The 21,025-nt window shown below is 42.4% G+C and overlaps 1 protein-coding gene across 2 annotated transcripts in view; it reads left to right on the top strand.

Annotated features, from left to right (window-relative positions):
• Window positions 1–21,025, top strand: part of slc49a4 (solute carrier family 49 member 4) — a 73,069-nt gene that overhangs the window by 8,665 nt on the left and 43,379 nt on the right. For both annotated transcript variants that reach the window (XM_078227889.1, XM_078227891.1), the window contains exons 2-3: window positions 9,749–9,842; window positions 17,612–17,880. In XM_078227889.1, the coding sequence (XP_078084015.1) occupies window positions 9,749–9,842; window positions 17,612–17,880 (363 nt within the window). The remainder of the gene's footprint in view (window positions 1–9,748; window positions 9,843–17,611; window positions 17,881–21,025) is intronic.

Genomic DNA, 21,025 nt, shown 5'->3' with positions numbered 1-21,025 from the left:
GTCCCTGGCACCGTGAGGCAGCAGTGCTAACCACTACCACTGTACTGCCAAAGGACTGCACTTCCAACCATGCAATGCTTGTTCAGCGTTATACTGGAATATCTGTCTGAATTAGAGCTTGAATGTGCAACCTTCTCATTCCAAAGTAGATGTCTGGCCAACTGACCCCAGTTAAAACTTGAAGCCAGTGAAGGGAAAGACAGGAAGAGTTGTTCCATCTTTTGCCACAGCCTGTTCTCTGCAGCTGCTGGTCTTGAATCAGTAGCATGACAAAACAGCACTTGCAGAAACTTGGCAATGATATCCATCTCATACCAAAACAAGAGTGACACAATTAACAGTGAAAATTCTTGTGCTTAGAAATGACTCGTGACATCGCTCAGACTCGTATCAAATTTCTATCTGAGTTATTATAATGACGTGATTACCCTGTTGATTTTAAGTGATTTGTCATCATTGTTAAAATAACAGTATAATTTGATTTTTTAAATCATATTAAACATTCTGGCAGTAACTTGCTCAAATTGATTTTATGCCTTTAATTTTAATCTTTTTCCTTCCAACGTAAGCGAGGGTTGACACGCAATCTGGCCCCAGATATTTGCAATGAGTGGTCTGGGGATGCCCTCCCTTTTATTGAGTTGTTACACCCCTTTGTGCACATTAATCAGGAGAAACCCACTGCTTGAGATCTGAGGGAATTGAATGGTAGCTTTACCTATTGTGGTGGACTACGGAACAATGCCGTGGCGTAAATAGCATGAACTTGTCAATTGGCAAAGTGGATGCAAGAGTTTGCATGTGATTCTGATTAATCTAGTATACGTTTTGTACTGTGAATAATTTAAGCAAGTTTACCCCATGCCAATGACTTACAGTCCATTGAATATGAAGGCCAGCATTACATTTTAATGACCTCAGCGCTTGCCATTTTCTATTTAACAGCAGAGTACTATGCACCAAGATGGTACAACTCATCCCACACCCAGATCAACGCAAAAATGTGTATCATCTTGGGTACTCTATGATCAACCCAACTCCCTGGCTTCCTGTCCTGAGCAACATGCTTAAACACCAAGGTAAATGGGATGTTGTTTGTGATTCAGTCTCTTGCGATTCAAGGAGATGTTGACTTCCTTCTTGGCACTGGCATTGTGGAGGTAGATTATACAATATGGAATACAGTGCAGAAGGAGGCCCATTGAATCTGCACCAACTCTCCGAAGACCCTCTTACTCAGGCCCAACCCTTCCCACCCTATTGCCGTAACCCCACGCATTTACCATGCCTAATCCCTTAACTTACACATCTTTGGACACGAAGGGGCAATTTAGCATGGCCAATCCACTTGACCTGCGGATCTTTGGACTGTGGGAGGAAACCCATGCAAGACACAGGGAGAACATGCAAACTCCACACAGACAATCACCCAAGGTTGGAATCGAACCTGGGTCCCTGGAGCTGCGAGGCAGCAGTGCTAACTGCTGTGCCACTGTGCAGCCCTCTCATATACTTGAAACTGTTTTGTTGCTGCTGCACTGAAGGCGCCATATCTTACAGTTTTTGGCCAGCTTTGCAACTTTGTTGTTTAGTTCTGCTTTAGAAAATGTCAGAGTCTGTGAGGCGCAGCAGATATCGTCAGCGTAGATGAACTTCCATAAGACATAGGAGCAGAATTAGGCCACTCGGCTGATATTTTTCTCATCCCATTTCTCCTGCCTTTTCCCCATAACTCCTGATCACTTTATTAATCAAGAACCTATCTATCTCTGTCTTAAAGACATTCAGTGACCTGACCTCCACAGCCTTCTGCGGCAAAGAGTTCCACAGATTCACCACTCTCTGGCTGAAGAAATTCCCCCTCATCTCTGTTCTAAAGGATCGTCCCTTTAGCCTGAGGTTGTGCCCTCTGGTTCTAGTTTTTCCTACTAGTGGAAACATCCTCTCCACATCCACTCTATCCAGGCCTCGCAGTATCCTGTAAGTTTCAATAAGATCCCCCCTCATCCTTCTAAACTCCAACGAGTACAGACCCAGAGTCCTCAACTGTTCCTCATACGACAAGCTCTTCATTCCAGGGATCATTCTTGTGAACCTCCTCTGAACCCTTTTCAAGGCCAGCACATCCTTCCTTAGATATGGGGCCCAAAACTGCTCACACTAGTCCAAATGGAGCTGACCCGAGCCTTATACAGCCTCAGAAGTACATCCCTACTCTTGTATTCTGGCCCTCTCGACATGAATGCTAACATTGTATTTGCCTTCCGAACTGCTGACTTCCGAGACTAATCATTAATTATAGAGATTGAAAAGGGTTGGGGCTGAACGGATCCCTCGGGAAGCCCATTGGACTGTTTCCTCCAGGCGATTGTCTCAATACCCCGAACCACCTATCTGAGTAGTAGTTCAATAGCGTCGGTAACTCAGAGGGTAGACTCTTGCCAGAGCATGTCGTATGCTGCCGTGAGATTGAGAAAGACAGTGTCTGTTTTGAGGTTACTTTCAAAGCCATTTTCAATGAAGGTGATTAGGGCAAGGACCTGGTCGCAGGTGCTTCAACTTTGCTGAAAGCCAGCTTGTTCACCTCTATTCGCTTTAAGGTGAGACACTCTAAGACCTTGCAGTACAAGAAAGCAGAGATATTGGTCAGGAGCTTGAAGATAAGTTTGACTCTTTGCCTGGTGACTTTGAGAGGTGACTTTGGACATGTGCCAGGCTTTATCCAGTTGTCTTTCACAGATAATCCTTGAGGAATTGAGCCAACTAGCAATGGGCACATGGACCAAGGTGTGCGAGTAACTCGAGAACGTTGTCATAGCTGGCAGCAGTGATGGGTTTGATTTTTATAGTACATTGTCATCAGCAAACTTGGATCTGTGGCTTTCTATCCCATCACCTTAGTTGTTAATAGATATGGTGAATAGTGTAGATTCTGACTCCAGCTCTTTTGTTACAGGACCACAGTAGCAGCTGTGGATTTTTATAGACCTCCAATGTACCTGTGTACATCCTGCCTTTCCGACTAGTAATCTTGTGTTTCCTAAGGGGTAGGAAGTTTATGTCCTACAATACATATCATTTTGCATTCTGAGTTTACTGGGAGCAGAGAAAAATCATTTGCTGGTATCACGTAATACATCAGCTCGGGACAGTGATGTACTGCTTTGGAGTTACATTGTTAAATGTGTTGAAAGGTTTAACCCAATCTGGAAGATGAAAATGGCTCTGATATTATAGGTTTAAATGAAACAAAAGCTGACAGTGCACACAGGAGGCCAACAAACGTTACGAAGAGCAAGTTAGATTTGTGATTTGTCTGTAACCCTTTATCAGAACTGGTGACCAACATGCTCAACCTATCTTTACTCTTTAATATTGTTATTGGGTGTTTTATAATGCTGTTTAAATTTGGGTTCTTTGGCTGTCCAATCCATTTTCTTTAGCTGAACATTAGATTTGAAGACCCTAGTAATGGAAGTGGGTTCCCAACCTTTGGCCTTAAGATCTGGGTAGTGAATTTTGGTGCCATTGGCTGAGCAGGACCTATAATTAAGGGGCCAGTAGGGGGGCTGAATGCAACAAATTACTGAAGTGCATAGAGTTTGCTGTCACTTTAATTGGCTGTTCAAGATTAGTCTTATAACAAGCCTGTTATATTAATTCCGTCCTTGTCTAAAGCTGGAATTTTCCAAGCTTACCTGGAAAAGTGTGAAGCTGTTTGAGAAAAATACGGCTTCTTGGCTGGGGGAAGGTGGATTTCAGGGTGGGTTAGATGCATAGTGAGAATTGACAAGAGACCATTGGTATCCAAGCCTTGGGTGACCTTGCAATGGGTGGGTATGGTACACTGTACCTTGTGCTGATTGTTCATTAAAGGAGCTCTTGCTTTTGAGTGCCTAAAATAGAACTTTCAGAACCCAAAGTATTAACGGGGAGGAAGTGTCTGGAAGGATTTGACTGGTTTTGGTTTTTATTCAACGAAAATTGGGGATTATGGGTTTTTTTTTTCTAGGTAATATTTTTACATAAGTAGTTGAAGCCTACCTAAAATTTTTCTTGAAATTGATGGATACTGGAAATTTCTGTTTGCAATAGCTCTGCTCGTGTACTGAAAAGGATATGCTTCTTTCTTACCCCCATCTCTTTTTCCAATGGATCACTTGTAATTGTGAAACCATGTAACTGTCTGCCTTTTCCTGTTTTGTAACACTTAACGAGACATCAAAAGCATGTGAGGGTGTAAATGGAAACTGACCAATTGCAGGCAATTTCTTCAAGCTTCATGTATCCTGTTAAATCTTGTGATGGCAATATTCATTTGACTCTCATTGGCCTTCGACAAGCCTCACTTTATAATGCTTTTCCTCAACAAAAATACTTTCTAAATCAAACCTGCCTAAATGTGATGATTTAGTTATTATTAATCAATATTCTATCCATGCCAATCCACTAGGATAATGGGATTGAGATGATGTAACCACTAGGTAATTGAAAAATCTGTCATCATATTTACAGGAGCACAGGAGTTTAATGGAAGTGTTCAAAATGCTAGTGAATTATTGGTCCATGAATCAGTGATGAAAGGCATAAATCTAGGTGAGTGTAAGGGAGGAAAGGTGTTTTTTTTTTCAGACAGTGGATTATTATCATCCTGAGCTGCCTTGAGAAAGTTCTTGGATTTAAATGGTGCCATTCACCACCTTGGGGTGTCCAGCAGTGCTTTACAGCCAGTGAAGCACCCTGGAAAATGAGGAAATGGCTGAAACTTTAAATAAGTTTTTTGTGTAGGTCTTCACGGTGGAAGACACAAATAGTTTACTGAATATTAACGATAGAGGGTTGGTAGGAGGAGAGGTACTCAATACAATTAATGTTACCAGGGAGGCAGTGCTTGGTAGACTTTAACGGGACTGAAGGTGGACAAGTCCCCGGGATGGAATGCATCCCAGGGTACTGAAAGAAATGTCAGAGGTAATAGCGGATGCGTTAGTGGTTATTTATCAAAATTCGTTGGATTCTGGCGTAGTGCCGGCGGATTGGAAAACGGCTAATGTTACGCCGCTGTTTAAAAAAGGAAATAGACAAAAGGCAGGTAACTACAGGCCGGTTAGCTTAACGTCTGTAGTTGGGAAAATGCTGGAATCCATCATTAAAGAAGAAATAGCAGGCCATCTGGATAAGAATGGTTCGATTAAGCAGACGCAGCATGGATTCATGAGGGGAAAGTCGTGCTTGACGAACTTGTTGGATTTTTATGAAGATGTGACTAGTGCGGTTGACGGCGGGGAACCGGTGGATGTGGTGTTTTTGGATTTCCAAAAGGCGTTTGATAAGGTGCCTCACAAAAGGTTGCTGAAGAAGATTGGGTCACACGGAGTTGGGGGTAGGGTGTTAGCGTGGATTGGCTATCCGACAGGAAGCAGAGAGTCGGAATACATGGGTGCTTTTCTGGTTGGCGGGTGGTAACTAGTGGCGTGCCGCAGGGATCAGTACTGGGGCCTCAACTATTTACCATTTATATAGACGATCTGGAGGAGGGGACTGAGTGTAGGGTAACAAAGTTTGCAAACAACACAAAGATAAGTGGAAAAGTGAATCGTGTGGAGGGTGTAGAAGGTCTACAGAGAGATTTGGACAGGCTGAGTGAGTGGGCGAAGATCTGGCAGATGGAGTATAACGTTGACAAATGCGAGGTTATTCACTTTGGAGGAAATAATAGCAAATTGGATTATTATCTAAATGGAAAAAAATTACAACATGCTACTGTGCAAAGGGACCTGGGGGTCCTTGGGCATGAGACGCAAAAACCCAGTCTGCAGGTGCAACAGGTGATCAAGAAGGCAAATGGGATGCTGGCCTATATCGCAAGGGGGATAGAATATAAAAGCAGAGATGTCTTGCTGCATCTGTACAGGGCATTGGTGAGGCCGCAGCTGGAATACTGTGTGCAGTATTGGTCCCCTTATTTGCGGAAGGATATATTGGCCTTGGAGGGAGTGCAGAGAAGGTTCACCAGGTTGATACCAGAGATGAGGGGTGTTGATTATGAGGAGAGACTGAGCAGATTGGGTTTGTACTCGTTGGAGTTTAGAAGGCTGAGGGGCGATCTTATAGAGACCTATAAGATAATGAAGGGGCTGGATAGGGTAGAGGTGGAGAGATTCTTTCCACTTAGAAAGGAAGCTAGAACTAGAGGGCACAGCCTCAAAATAGAGGGGGGTCAATTTAGGACAGAGTTGAGGAGGAACTTCTTCTCTCAGAGGGTGGTGAATCTCTGGAATTCTCTGCCCACTGAAGTGGTGGAGGCTACCTCGTTGAATATGTTTAAATCACGGATAGATGGATTCCTGATCGGTAAGGGAATTAGGGGTTATGGGGATCAGGCGGGTAAGTGGAAATGATCCACTTCAGATCAGCCATGATCTTATTGAATGGCGGGGCAGGCTCGAGGGGCTAGATGGCCTACTCCTGCTCCTATTTCTTATGTTCTTTAAATGCAGCCGCTACTCCAGTGTCGTGAGATGCGATAGTCAGTTTGCACACGGCAATGTCCCACAGCATTGAGATAAATGAATAGTTCTATTTAAGTGATGTTTGTTGAGGAATAAATATTGGTCAGGACAATGGGGAGTACATCTGTCCTTCAAGATACTGCCAAGGGATCTTTTGTTTGCACCCATGTGGGCATGATGTGGAGATGCTGGCGTTGGACTAGGGTAAACACAGTAAGAGTTTTAACAACACCAGGTTAAATGGCATTTGCTACCAAATAAACCTGTTGGACTTTAACCTGGTGTTGTTAAAACTCTTCCCATGTGGGCAAGCAGACAGGGCCTCGGTTTAATATTTCATTTGCAAGATGGCATCATAGTGCAGCACTCTCTTGATGCTACATTGGAGTTTCAATCTAATATTGAAGTGTAAGTCACAACTTTCTGATTTGAGGTGAGACCGCTATCCTCTGAGCCGCAGCTTTGTTGAATTCACTACCCTGAAGTGCGGTAGATGCTGGGACAGTGAGTAAATTTAAGGAGGAGTTAGAGCATATACATAGACGATCTGGAGGAGGGGACCAAGTGTAGGGTAACAAAGTTTGCGGATGATACAAAGATGAGTGGGAAAGCGAATTGCGTGGAGGATGCGGAAAGTCTGCAGAGAGATTTGGATAGGCTAAGTGAGTGGGCGAGGATCTGGCAGATGGAGTATAATGTTGACAAGTGTGAGGTTATCCACTTTGGAAGGAATAATAGTAAAATGGACTATTATTTAAATGGTGAAAAATTACAACATGCTACTGTGCAGAGGGACCTGGGAGTCCTTGTGCATGAATCGCAAAAACTCAGTTTGCAGGTGCAGCAGGTGATCAAGAAGGCAAATGGAATGTTGGCCTTTATCGCGAAGGAGATGGAGTATAAAAGCAGGGAGGTCTTGCTGCAATTATACAAGGTACTGGTGAGGCCGCAACTGGAGTACTGTGTGCAATTTTGGTCCCCTTATTTGCGGAAGGATGTATTGGCCTTGGAGGGAGTACAGAGAAGGTTCACCAGGTTGATACCGGAGATGAGGGGGTTAGCTTATGAGGAGAGATTGAGTAGATTGGGCCTGTACTCGTTGGAGTTTAGAAGGCTGAGGGGAGATCTTATAGAGACATATAAGATAATGAAGGGGCTAGACAGGGTAGAGGCAGAGAGATTCCACTTAGAAAGGAAACAAGAACTCGAGGACACAGCCTCAAAATAAGGGGGAGTCAGTTTAGGACAGAGTTGAGGAGGAACTTCTTCTCTCAGAGGGTAGTGAATCTCTGGAATTCTCTGCCCATTGAAGCAGTGGAGGCTACCTCGTTAAATATGTTTAAGTCACAGGTAGATAGATTTCTGATCAATAAGGGAATTAAGGGTTATGGGGAGCGGGCGGGTAAGTGGAACTAAACCATTATCAGATCAGCCATGATCTTATTGAATGGCGGGGCAGGCTCGAGGGGCTAGATGGCCTACTCCTGCTCCTATTTATGTTCTTATGACAGATTTTTGATTGGTAATGGGTTGAAAGGTTATGGGGAGAAGGCAGGAAAATGGGGATGAGGAGCATATCAGCCATGATCGAATGGCAGAGTGGACCTGATGGGCCGAATGGCCTAATTCTGTTCCTATATCTTACAAACTTATGAACTTATAATGCAGCGAATGTGCTGTGTATTATTGAAATATTTTGATCCCTTTAATTATTTGGCCTCTCTAAAGGCCTCTCTGGCATGCACTAAAAACTGTTGCTTCACTAATTTCCTCCTTAACTCAAAAATTCTGCTCAAAACCAACTCTTTTGATCTTGCCTTCAGTCGCTCCCAATACTGTTCATGTGCGTTTTTACCTCTTGTGAAGTGTCTTTTAGATGTATTGCTATGTTAGTTGTCCCTTATAGACGTGCATGATTGTTTAAGCTGAGGCAATCACTGCTTTTAGGGAGGAATGAAACGAATGAAGAAAGTGTTGAAGGTTACGAGGAAGGGCTGAAAATTGGACTCAAGATACAGATTGCACAATGGGCCATATTGACCTCCTTCTGGACAGAAAATTGAATAATTCTTATCTGCACTGAATACAGAAATTGTCTTGTGATTTAGTTAAATTATCGACTTCAGAAAGTGTAGTAGAGAACATACCCCTGTCTACGTCAATGGTGGTGAAGTAGAAATGGTCAAGAACTTCAAGTTCCTCAGTGTCCAGATCATCAACAACCTGTCCTGATCCCTCCACACTGATGCTATAGTTAAGAAAGCCCATCAGTGCCTCTACTTTCTCAGGAAGCTTTGGAAAATCGGCATGTCCGCTACGACTCTCACTAATATTTACAGATGCACCATAGAAAGCATCCTTTCCTGATGTATCATAGCTTGGTATGGCTCCTGCTCTGACCAAGACCGCAAGAAACTACAAAGGGTTATGAACGTAGCCCAGTCCATCACGCAAACTCTCCTCCCATCCATTGACTCTGTCTACACTTCCCGCTGCCTCGGAAAAGCAGCCAGCATAATCAAGGACCCCATGCGCCCCGGACATACTTTCTCCCACCTTCATCCGTTGGGAAAAAGATACAGAAGTCTGAGATCACGTACAAACCAACTCAAACAGCTTCTTCACTGCTGCCATCAGACTTTTGAATGGATCTATCTTATATTAAACTGATCTTTCTCCACATCCTAGCTGTGACTGTAACACTATATTCATGTATGAACGGTTATGTTTTGTCTGTATAGTGAGCAAGAAACAATACTTTTCACTGCATTCCAATATATGTGACAATAAATCAAATTCTAAATATAAATGGAAAGTGCTGATTCTCCTTCCATTTTCCCTTTATGGAGACCTTCACCTGTATCTAGACTTTTCAGGAATCTACTAATAGATATAGTAGATGGAACTGCTTCTCAGTGCAACATTTGTGGGGAAACTGATCGTCTGCCACTATATACTGCGGAGGTCATTCGCGAGCTATAGTTCATGAGCTGCAATTGGCTGTTGACATTTCCCCAAGGTTTATTCTGTTTTTCTCCCAGGCCTTGAAGGTAGAAAGTTTGTGCAGTTTTTTCTTTGCTCCCACCAGGGATGGAGGGGTACAGGGAGAAGACTTGACAATAATGGATTCCTTTATTTGGAAATCCCTTCCTCCCACCCCCACTAAGCAAGTGCTCTCCTTTCTGTTTTTTAAAAAAGTTTTGTGAGTGAGATTCAGTTTTTTGTTTTCTCCACAGGCCTGCGACTATCCGTGGTTCTCACTGCCTTACTGATGATGACTGGCGCCTTGCTGAGGTGTATTCCCATAGATGACCAAACAGTCAAGAAATGGTAGGTATTGCTGGTTGGGCAAATTGATGCTGAATGATATATGATTGGTTTTTTTGTGTATTTGGGATCATTCATCCAAATGGTCTATTAGGAACATAGGATTTTGCAGGACTGGGCCATTCGAGCTACTCTGCCATTCAATAAGACAATGGTTGATCTGGTTGTGATCTCATCTCCATTACATCCTGTAATCCTTGACTCTCTTGACTCAAAAATCTATCTAACTTGATCTTGAATAAATTCAATGATTCAACCTCCACTGCTTTCTGTGGAAGAGAATTTCACAGACTAACAACCCTCAGGAAAATAATTTTCATCTGTCTTGTTCTTAAACCTCCCTTATTCTCGTCTTCCCTACAAAAGGAACCATCCTCCTGGTATCCCCACTATCAAGTCCCCTCAGGATCTCGTATGTTTCAATAAGATCACCCCTCATTCTTCTAAGCTCCAATTGGTACAGGCCCAACCTGTTCAACCTTTCCTCATAAAATAAGCCCCTCATCCCAGGAATGAGTCGCGTGAACATTCTCTGAGGTGCTTTGAACACAATTGTATCCCATTTCAAATAAGGAGACCGAAAGTACTCCAGATGTGGTCTCATTAATTCTATGAATGTCTTTATGGAAAATTTGTGCAAAGCTTTGTTGCGTAGTAACCTGATACAACCTCATCTCCAGCTAGGGAGCATGGTCCAAGACTTATTACTTTGTAGCCTTGGTTCTCTGCACAGAGCTTTCCACAATAGATCCAGAATGATCTCTTCTGGGTCCTCCCCAGATACCTTTTCCTAAGTTACCAACTTAATGCGAGGGGAGAGTGTAGGATCCTCGAACACTTAGACCCCTCAAAGTCGATCGATATTTTGAATAATTCAGTGCTGAAGTGAAATCCCTGAGAGTTCACAGTGACTTTATCAACATAATGTAGCATTTTATCAAAAGTACCGAGTGAACTTTGGGGTGCTTAATGCCCATTCAGATGCCTTAGAATTAGCAACATTGAAGCATTGTAAGTTGAGTGCAAGACAAGACTTTTTAAAACAGAAATTACTTAAAACCACATAGAAAATACAAAGAAATTAAAACACAAAGAAAATCTGAAGCACCGGGAATCTGAAGCACCGGGAATCTGAAGCACCGGGAGAATGTAAAATACCAAGAATGTAAAAAAGATGCTGAGTCAAAAGCTGGTCCATCCTGGGGTTTAGGGAGATAAAAATGTGGTTTTATATTGCTGCTGATGTAGTTCAAATTTGACTTGCAAACCTTGAGCTGAGTGCCGAGCATTTATATTTTAATGTGAATGGATTTTAAAACATAATTATACCTTGCTGTAATTGAACAACAATGATAAAACTTGCATATTAAAACCAAAACCTGTTTGCCTCTGTGAAGGGTATTGAACTAAATTTCATTGGATTTTTAATGGGAACCAATAATATGCCTTTTAATTACATCAATTTGAACGTAGTCGTAGATTGCTGTCAATGTTCAATCTATAGGATTATTGATATTTAAATGTATAAAGAAAGCAAATCTGTCGTATAAGACAAAACTACTTCTTGGATTTGACCAAAATCATTAAAGATTTAAGTACTACATTTTGCCCATTTAAAGGCTTGTGTAATCTTAAGACCAGACGTGATTGATTTTATGACTTGCCTAATGAACCTAGCTGTTACTATGTTTGAGTTTTTAAAAAAATGTAATTGAAACCAACTACATTGCATTTCCTCCTTTAAGAAGCACGAGGGAGAATTGGGAAAATGCTGACTACTGTGCATATGAAAGCAATGGCAGGAAGATCTGTCAAACATCTAAGGATTAGTACTGTGCTTAAATTGGAGGATTACTGCATTAAGAAAAATCTTAATGAGGTTAAATGGGACAGCAGTAACGGCAGTCCCCTGGAGCACACTGAAATTTTAAAATTATGTTGTTAGGCTGGATGGTGAGTTGAGGGGAATAGCGCCAACAGTTCAGAAGAGAGTTCAAATATCACATCATGGCCTGGACTTCCCTCTGGTGAAGAATTGATTGAGGCAGAACTTTCAGCTGTTGCGGACCTGATCCGTTTCCTGGTCCAAACTTGATGACCCATGCAGAGTGATCTCACGGTGTATTCTCCAAGCATAAGTAACCCACGACTGCAGTGGAAGACCCACTGGAATATTAACTAAAGAGCCCAAAAGGTTTTAATCGCCAGCTGAACAAACGGCTCTGAACGAGCTGTGGCCACTGTTGAACCAGGTAGAGGAAAAGAGGAGGAGGGAGAGGTGGTCATGACCATACCCCCCCCCCCCCCCCCCCTCCACTATCTAGGCCATCTGTTATCTTACTGCTGCCACCTCAGTATTTTCTGGCATCCCTTTGCTGGTGGAGCCTGGTGTCAGCAGTATCTCATGAGAAAATCAAGGAATTTGGCATGTTTCCTTAGTTTCCATGCTTTCAATTTAATGTGGCCAGACAGTCGAGGATTGGGTTGGAGGATTGAGAAACTTCTGCCCCTGCTTCTGAGGTATACATGCTGTAGAGGACTCCCTGCCTCATTTTCTGTCCAGTGCCACTGCTGTAGCAAAGGAATATCTGCCCGTAAAGGGAAGGAAAAGATTAGATTTTCTTTTAAGGCCCTCCAATTCTCTTAAATAATGAATTCTGCTAGTGCTTAAGTAACTGTAACACGAAGACGTGAATCCAAGACTTTATGGCTTCTAGACAAATTCTTCATTCATTCATTTTTCTTTATTCATTCATGGGACTTGGATGTCACTGGCTGGCCAGCATTTATTGCCCATCCCTAGTTGTCCTTACTGAGTGGCTTGCTAGGCCATTTCAGAGGGCAGTTGCGAGTCAACCACATTGTTGTGGCTCTGGCGTCACATATAGGCCAGACTAGATAAGGACGGCAGATTTTCTTCCCTAAAGGACATTAGTGAACCAGATGGGCTTTTCTGACAATCAACAATGGTTTCATGGTCATCAGTAGATTCTTAATTCCAGATTTTAAAAATTCAATTCAAGTTCCACCTTCTACCATGGTGGGATTCGAACCCAAGTCCCCAGAACATTAGCTGAATTTCTGGATTAATAGTCGAGCGATAATACCACTCGGCCATCGCCTCCCCTAAATTGAAAATGGTAAAGAGCTTTAAATTTCATAAGGAACACTTCTGTGAATGAACCTCCCAGCGGCCAAAGTGACCTAGCAAAGGTTGGACACTCCAGAGATTTACCAAAATTAATCTATGGCTACTATTATCTTCAATAGAATGGGGCAGAATTTTGAGTTAGAAGGTACACTCCAAATGATTTCCCTTTACCCTGAAACTCACGGCATCTGGACCACAATTCTAAGGCTGAATGAGTGCAAAGTTTATCCCTTACACGCTCAGAAAAATAACTTTGTCTCCCATGTGATGGAATAAATGGAAGTTAGATATTTGTATTGATATCTTTTCATCCTTGCGTATTTCAAAAAGAGGATTCATCAGTAATAATTTCTAAGATTGGAACCAAGTCATTCTTCTGTCTGTTGTTCAGCATGGTGTTAACGGAGGGATAGATATTACTCAGGATGTTGGAAAAACTTCCCTGCTATTCTTCAGAATGGTGCCACAGGATATTTTTCATCCACCGTGGTGCCAGATGGGACTTCAGCTCAATACTTGATCCAAAATTCAGCATGTCCAACACTGCAGCATACCTCAGTGCTGCACTGCGTGGCTCACTTTGTTTTGCGCACTCATGTCCTAGAGTGGAACCTGTGTCCACAACCTTCTAGCTGAGTGTGAGTGCGCTGCCAGCTGAGTCACAGATTGCACTAAATGTTGGGATTTACCACATAACGTGTCTCATCAACAGATTGACAAGGAAAGGCCTGTTTCAGCAGACTGGGATTCTTCTCACTTCCATTCCTGGAAACTCTGTGATAAAGTCTAAATTGTTCATGCTGCGGAATACATTTGAAATATTTTATGTGCTGTAATCCTCCTCGACTCTGACAGCTTGGGCACCCCTGGTTTAAATTGCTGCTTACAATACCTTCAGTTGCCCATGCCTTCAGGTCCTTAGGCCCTGAGCTCTGAAATTCCCTCCTTAAGCCTCTTTCCCTCCTTAACCAAGCTTTAGGTCATCTGTCCGAATGTCTCCTCATGTGGCAGTGTCAAATTTTGTTTGATATACTCCTGTGAAGTTTCTTTGAGTATTTAATAAGGTGCTAGCTAAATGTAACTTGTTGTTAAGCAAGGTGACTTTAGCTGGTGAGTTACCTGTGTAGTTAGCTACCCTGAAATTTTGGAGTGTGGATTTACATCTAAAGTATGTACACCGGAAAGAAACAGGAACCCTACTGATCTTTTCTCAAAGATTTTGAACACCATAATGGTGTGCCAGACACCTGGCTGAACAAGTTAGTGCCTAAAGCATTACAATATAAGTACTCATTTTAATTAACACCTGATTTTATTAGAAATGATCTGCAGTGGCAAGTGATCATTTATTGCACAAATGCATTCAAATGTCAGCATTTTCACTGCCACATGGATATGGTCAACAATTATACTGCACTTGGTAAATCTATATGACATTTTGCAATAATGAGACACTTGCCTACTGCTGTCTGAACTCATGCTGCTTCTCTAATCCTATTGGCAACTTGTGACGTGAACTAAAATTTCAAGTGTATAAAGGAATTAACACCATTCACTAAGTTGCATTGGCAAGTTTCAGTTTTGGTGACACGTTTTATATTTACACGTGCACTTGCTGCTTTTTGAGAAATTCCATCAAAATTGTGCTTGACGGAATTATTTTTCCATTCATATTTCTGGTAAATCCTCAGCAGTATTGTGAATGTTGCTTTCTCCAGGGGGCCCTGTTGTGAAATGCTGGTTATCTGAAGTTTTTTTAAAGTTTAAAGTTTATTTATTAGTCACAAGTAAGGCTTACATTAACACTGCAATTAAGTTACTGTGAAAATCCCCTAGTCGCCACAGTCCAGCGCCTGTTCGGGCCAACGCACCTAACCAGCACGTCTTTCAGACTGTGGGAGGAAACCGGAGCACCCGGAGGAAACCCACACAGACACGGGGAGAACGTGCAAACGCCACACAGTGACCCAAGCCGGGCACCGTGCCATCCCTACTTGAATGGTAACAGGGATGGGGGACTCAGTTATGTGCGAGAGACTGGCGAAGCTGGGAATGTTCTCCTTGAGACAGAAGTTTAAGACGGTCATCTAATTCGAGTTTTTAAAACTTGAGGAGCTTTGTTAGAGTACAACAGCAACAGCTTGCGTTTATGTAGCATATTCAATGTAATCAAATATCCAAGATGTTTCACAGGACTGTTATGAAGCAAAACGTGGACACTAAGCTACACATTAGGGCAGATAACCTAGTTAACCAAAGTGCTAGATTTTAAATGTACATCTTAAAGGAAAAAAAAAGGAGAGGAAATTTCAGAGCTCAGGGGCTGCACTGCTGAAGGTGTGACTGCCAGCGATGAGGCCATCTAAATCAGGGGTTCTCGAGTCCAGAATCAGAGTATATCTCTCTGCGCGGATTGTAAGGCTAGAGGAGATTATGGAAATTAAGAGTGGATTGCACAACTAGGGAAGGAGAGAACGAGAGTGGGAATTTCAATTGCATGGTGTCATTTAACTAGCAGCCAATGCCGGTCATCGAGCACAGGGACAATGGGTGAATGGGACTTAGTTCAAGTTAAGAGCTGAGTCGCAGTGTTGGATGAACCTGAGATAATGGAGGATTGAACATGGGAAACTAGCCAGGCGCGTGTTGGAATAGTCAATTCTAGAAATAATGCTGACATGGATGATAGTTTCAGCAGCAAATGAGCTGAGACAGGGGCTGAGTCCAACAATGATATGGTGTGATAATAGATGGTCTTGATATTTATTTTGGATATTTGACTGGAAACTCGTTACCGGGGTCAGATATGACACCAAGGTTGCATATAGAATTATTCGGACTAAGACAGTTGCCCGGAGAGGGATGGAGATGTTGTTTGGAATTGGATGTCTGTCATGGAGACCCGTTTCCACCAGCAGGTAATTGGAGAATACAAATTTAAGTTAATTGGTAAAAGAACCAAAGGAGGATGAAGATTCCTTCTGTGTTTTGCACTGTATTATGATCTGATAACACCAGGTTAAAGTCCAACAGGTTTATTTGGTAGGACTTTAACCTGGTGTTGTGAGACTAATTACTGTGCCTACTTCAGTCCAACGCAGGCAACTCCACATCATGTGTTATGATCTGGAATGCACCACCTGGAAAGATGGTCAAAGACGATTCAACAGTAACTTTCAGAAGGGTTTGGGGAAAAATAATTGAAAAGAGTGGCACGGTGGCACAGTGGTTAGCATTGCTGCCTCGCAGTGCCAGAGACCCAGGTTCAATTCCAGCCTTGAGTGTCTGTCTGTGTGGAGTTTTGATGTGGAGATGCCGGCGTTGGACTGGGGTAAACACGGTAAGAAGTCTCACAACACCAGGTTAAAATCCAACAGGTTTATTTGCTGCCAAATAAATCTGTTGGACTTTAACTTGGTGTTGTGAGACTTCTTACTGCGTGGAGTTTGCACATTCTCCGCGTGTCTGCATGGGTTTCCTCCGAGTTCTTCGGTTTCCTTCCGCAGTCTAACGATGTGCGGGTTAGGTTGATTGGCCGTGCTAAATTGCCCCTTAATGTCAGGGGGACTAGCAGGGTAAATAAGTGGGGTTACGAGGACAGGGCCTGGGTGGGATTGTTGTCGGTGCATATTCAATGGGCCAAATGGCTTCTTCCCACACTGTAGGGATTCTATGATGATTCTATGAAAACATTTACAGACCTGCCAGTGAAAGAACGGGGAGAATAGGACTGGTGGAATAGTTCTTTCAAAGAGCAGGTCCAATGAGCTGAATGGCTTACTCCGTTGGCGATCCTGGAATAGATTCCATTTCAGATTACAAACTGTACTTCAAACTCAAAGCAAGGAATTTTGCTTCTCTTTCAGGGATACTAACATGTTTTTGTCAATGAATTTATTGTGATGTTCTCGTTGCAATACCAGGGTTCCATTTCTTTTTGTGAGCAGGAGTTTGAAAAGAAATGCCAGTGGTACCTGGCGTTGCGTGCATCCCTCAGCAATGCCATACTGTAGTGGTACATGTTCTATCAGCTTTGTTTTGATGACTGCTGAAGTAATTAATGATTTTTCACCGTTTTGTCAAGGGATTTAGAGCATTATTGAATTGCCGTTTTGTTGGAACTGACAAAGCTGTGATTGTCCTGTCCAACCAAGAACGTCTGCAAAGCCTTTTGAAAGCTCTTGGCGCTATTCAAGATGAAATGTTTCCAGAAAGACTATTTTAACTAGTTGGCTTGGTGAAGGTAGTTTCAACAAATGGGCTTTCGTACTTCAATGCAACATATCTTTATTGGACAGTTCTCTTTACTATTGAAAACATGAACACACTATATAAGGACACTAAATCTCTTTGATGAATAGCTAGTCCTGACTGAATTAGACTGGAAAACCTTCTGGCATGAGTCTACAAATTATTCATTGCTTCTGTAGAGCTGCTGATTCCAAAGTTCGCTTCATAGCTGACTTTATTCACTTGTCTTTGTTTTAATTTCATGTTGCTTTTCATTTGCTTTGTTCAAAATCTGATTCTTAAATTATTCTGAGTAATGTTTCATTGTCATTGAGCACGTAAGAAATGTTGGCATCTCTTCACTGTTGTAATTTTTATTCTGTGCTTTTAGGTTGATCCACACTGGACAGCTGCTCAATGGTTTCGCTGGTCCTGTCATTATAAACGCACCTCCATTTCTCTCAACAACCTGGTTCCCTCCAGATCAGAGGGCCACAGCCACTGCCATTGCATCGCTGTTCAACTACTTTGGTGCAGCTTGTGCATTTTTGCTGGGCCCTTTAATAGTTCCAGCACCCAATGGTACCACGCCTCTGCTAACAGCCTCCAACCATCACGTTGACTTTATGAAGGATCGTATTCAAGCTCTGTTATACGCAGGTGAGTAATATTAGATATTAAGAAAAACCCCTCTATTTCCTTGTTTGTCTGTGCTTGCCTCAGTATCTGGAAGTGTATGTGCTACACCTGATATTCTTATCAGAAGACAGATCCTTTACTCTTGCTTTCCCGTGCAAGCCTGATGGAGATTGTGCTAAAATGGTAGAAGTCTCGAAAGAAGACACCTAAAAGATGTCTCTTAAAGAATTAACTGTCTAAGTTTAACTGGAGCACTACTTAGAGTTAAACCATGACAAAGAAAGGGTACAGGTTTGAACAGCTTGTGGTTGAGAAGTAGTTTATGCAGTTATTCAATTCCTTGCATGATTAAACTAGCCGGGGTTGTTCTCATTGGAGAAGAGAAGGTTGAGAGGAGTAGATAGAATAAATAGAAATAAATCGTAGCTCATTAGTGGAAGGGTCGAAAATCAGTGACACTGCTTTAAGGTGATTGCTGAAAAAACCAAGAGGGACATGAGGAAAAGCAGCAAGTTGTTGAGTCCTAGAGCGCACCACCCAAGAGTGTGGTGGAAGAAGATTAAATCGTGGCTTCAAAAGGGAATTGAATAAGCATCTGAAAAGAGAAAATTGCCAAGCTGCAGAGAAAACACAGGGAGTGAAAATAACTAGAATTGCTCTTGCGATGAGCTGGCATGGGCATTACAGGCCAAATGGTTTCCTCCTGCTTTATAGCCATGCTATGCTTCAAATGTGCAAAGAAACCTCGGAATCGCTTACAGAACAGCTGTTTTGGGGAGAGTGCGCAAACTAAATTTATTTTTCCCCTTGACCAAAAGGTACAGAAGAGAGGGCCAATCTTGTGAATCTCTTCTGCTCCTTGCCACTTTTGATATACAAAATGTGTCTCCAGGATATATAAAGAAATGGCACAGTAAATTAATAAATTGAAAAATAATGTTAATGTGTATATGGTAGACAATGAAGAAGTCAGTTGTAGCCTTTAAGCAAGGGACTTGAAGTATAAGGGTAAGAAAGCCTTGCTACAGTTCTACAGGGCTTTGGTGAGGCCATACCTGATAAAAGCTGTGCTTGCCTTAGAGGAAGTGAAATTCCTGGGATGAGGAGATCGATAACCTATATTCTCTAGAGTTTGGAAGAATCCAAAGTGATCTTATGAAGCATATATAGACAATTAAGAGCAAAGAACAGTACAGCACAGGAACAGGCCCTTCGGCCCTCCAAGCCTGCGCCGATCACGTTTACCTATCTAGACCAACCACTTATATCCTTCTATTCCCTGTTTTTCATATGTCCATCAAGATAAGTCATAACTGTGGCTAACGTAACTGCCTCAACCACTTGCAGTGCATTCCAGGCCCCCACCACCCTCTGTGTAAAAAAGAAAACTTCCCCTGCATATTTCCACTGAACCTTTTCCCCCTTATCTTGAACTTGTGCCCCATTGTAGTTGTCATTTCTGCCCTGGGAAAAAGCTTCCAACTGTTCACCCTATCTATATATACCTCTCAAAATCTTATCAACTTTTATCAAGTCACCCCTCAGCCTCCGTCTTTCCAGGAAGAATAATCCCTGTTTATTTAATCTCTCCTCATAGCTAAGACCCTCCATACCAGGCAACATCCTGGTAAACCCTTTTCTGTACTCTCTCCAATGCTTTCATGTCCTTCTGGTGGTGGTGTGACCAGAATTGGGCACAATATTCCAAATGTGGCCTAACCAACGTTTTACACAACTGTAACATAATTTGCCAATTTTTATACTTGATGCCCCGTCCAATGAAGGCAAGCAATGCCATGTGCTTTCTTTTCCACCTTTGCTGCCATTTTTAAGGATCTGTGGACCTGTACTCCCAGATCTCTCTGTGTGTCTATGCTCCTGATAGTTTTGCCATTTATTTTATAGCTCCTACCTGAACTGGATCTACCAAAATGCATCACCTCTCATTTGTCCGGATTAAATTCCATCTGCATTTCTCCACCCAATTTTCCAGCCTATCCATATCCTGCTGTATTCCCTGACAATCTTCTTCATTATCCGCAACTCCGCCAATCTTAGTATCAACCGCAAACTTGCTACTCAGACCAGCTACATTTTCTTAGAAGGTTTGACATGATAGGCTGGTAGGCATTGAGAAGTTGTTTTCCTTGGCTGTGGACTAAGGCAGGGGGATGGAGGGGGGAGGGGTGTATTAGTCCCCGGATAAGGGGTCAGTCATTTAGAATTGACTTGAGGATAAATTTCTTCCCTGAGGCTAATGAATCTGCAATTCAGAGTAGGTTCAAAAGTACATATGGCCTGTACCTGCTCCAATTACTTAGGTCTTTAGTTCGTGAATGCTTCTGTTGCTTTTTCTTTTCTCTGCCTCTTTCTGTAAGTTTTAGTATTTTGAAAGTTATTGCCTCGCCTTGTCTCATCTGCAAGTGTGCTAAATAATTTGCTGCAGGCCAGGGCTCTGGAAACCAATTAATAGCCTGCCTATGATAAAAGCAAAATACTGCAGATGCTGGAGCTCTGACATGAAAACCTAAAGTGCTGGAAAAGCTCAGCAGCTGGGGTACTGAAGAAGAATCATATTGGAGTCGAAACATTAACTCCCTTTCTCCTCACCACAGGAGCTGCCAGACCCGCTGAGATTTTCCAGCACTTTATTTTTATTAACGACCTGCCTAATAGTTCAATGCAGCTGTTTTATGCACAGATTTTTTTGTTGACAAGAACTGACTGCACATTTCCAGATCTCACGAGATGCAGTTTGCTGGATAAAATTTAGGCTCTTGTGAGGTGCAATAGATATAAATTTGTGCACAGAGTTGCTCTCCCAAGTTATTGGAGTACAAGACAGAACGTTTAGTTGACACCATTCGTCACAAAAAGCTTGCCCCATCCAGAGTTCATCCACGATTACTGTACCATGGAATTCTGTCTTTGTATTTAAACCATTATCTCATTTTAGGGACAGGAAGGGTCATGCAGCTCCTCGAGTCTGTCTTTCAATTCAACTACTTGTGGCCTTTCTGTAACTTGGCTCCACTTATCCTCCTTTGATCGCTTTACCTAATGAAAAGAAAATCTGTCTTTCTCCATTTTGGAAATTTCAATCGATCTGGCATTTTGGGAAAGAGAAGTCCACATTTTTGTGTGCAGATGTACTTTCTGATTTCAC

The sequence above is a fragment of the Mustelus asterias genome, chromosome 14 (genome assembly GCF_964213995.1).
Source record: "Mustelus asterias chromosome 14, sMusAst1.hap1.1, whole genome shotgun sequence".
In the NCBI taxonomy this organism is placed as follows: Eukaryota; Metazoa; Chordata; class Chondrichthyes; order Carcharhiniformes; family Triakidae; genus Mustelus; species Mustelus asterias.
This window is presented reverse-complemented; position numbering and strand designations above follow the sequence as displayed.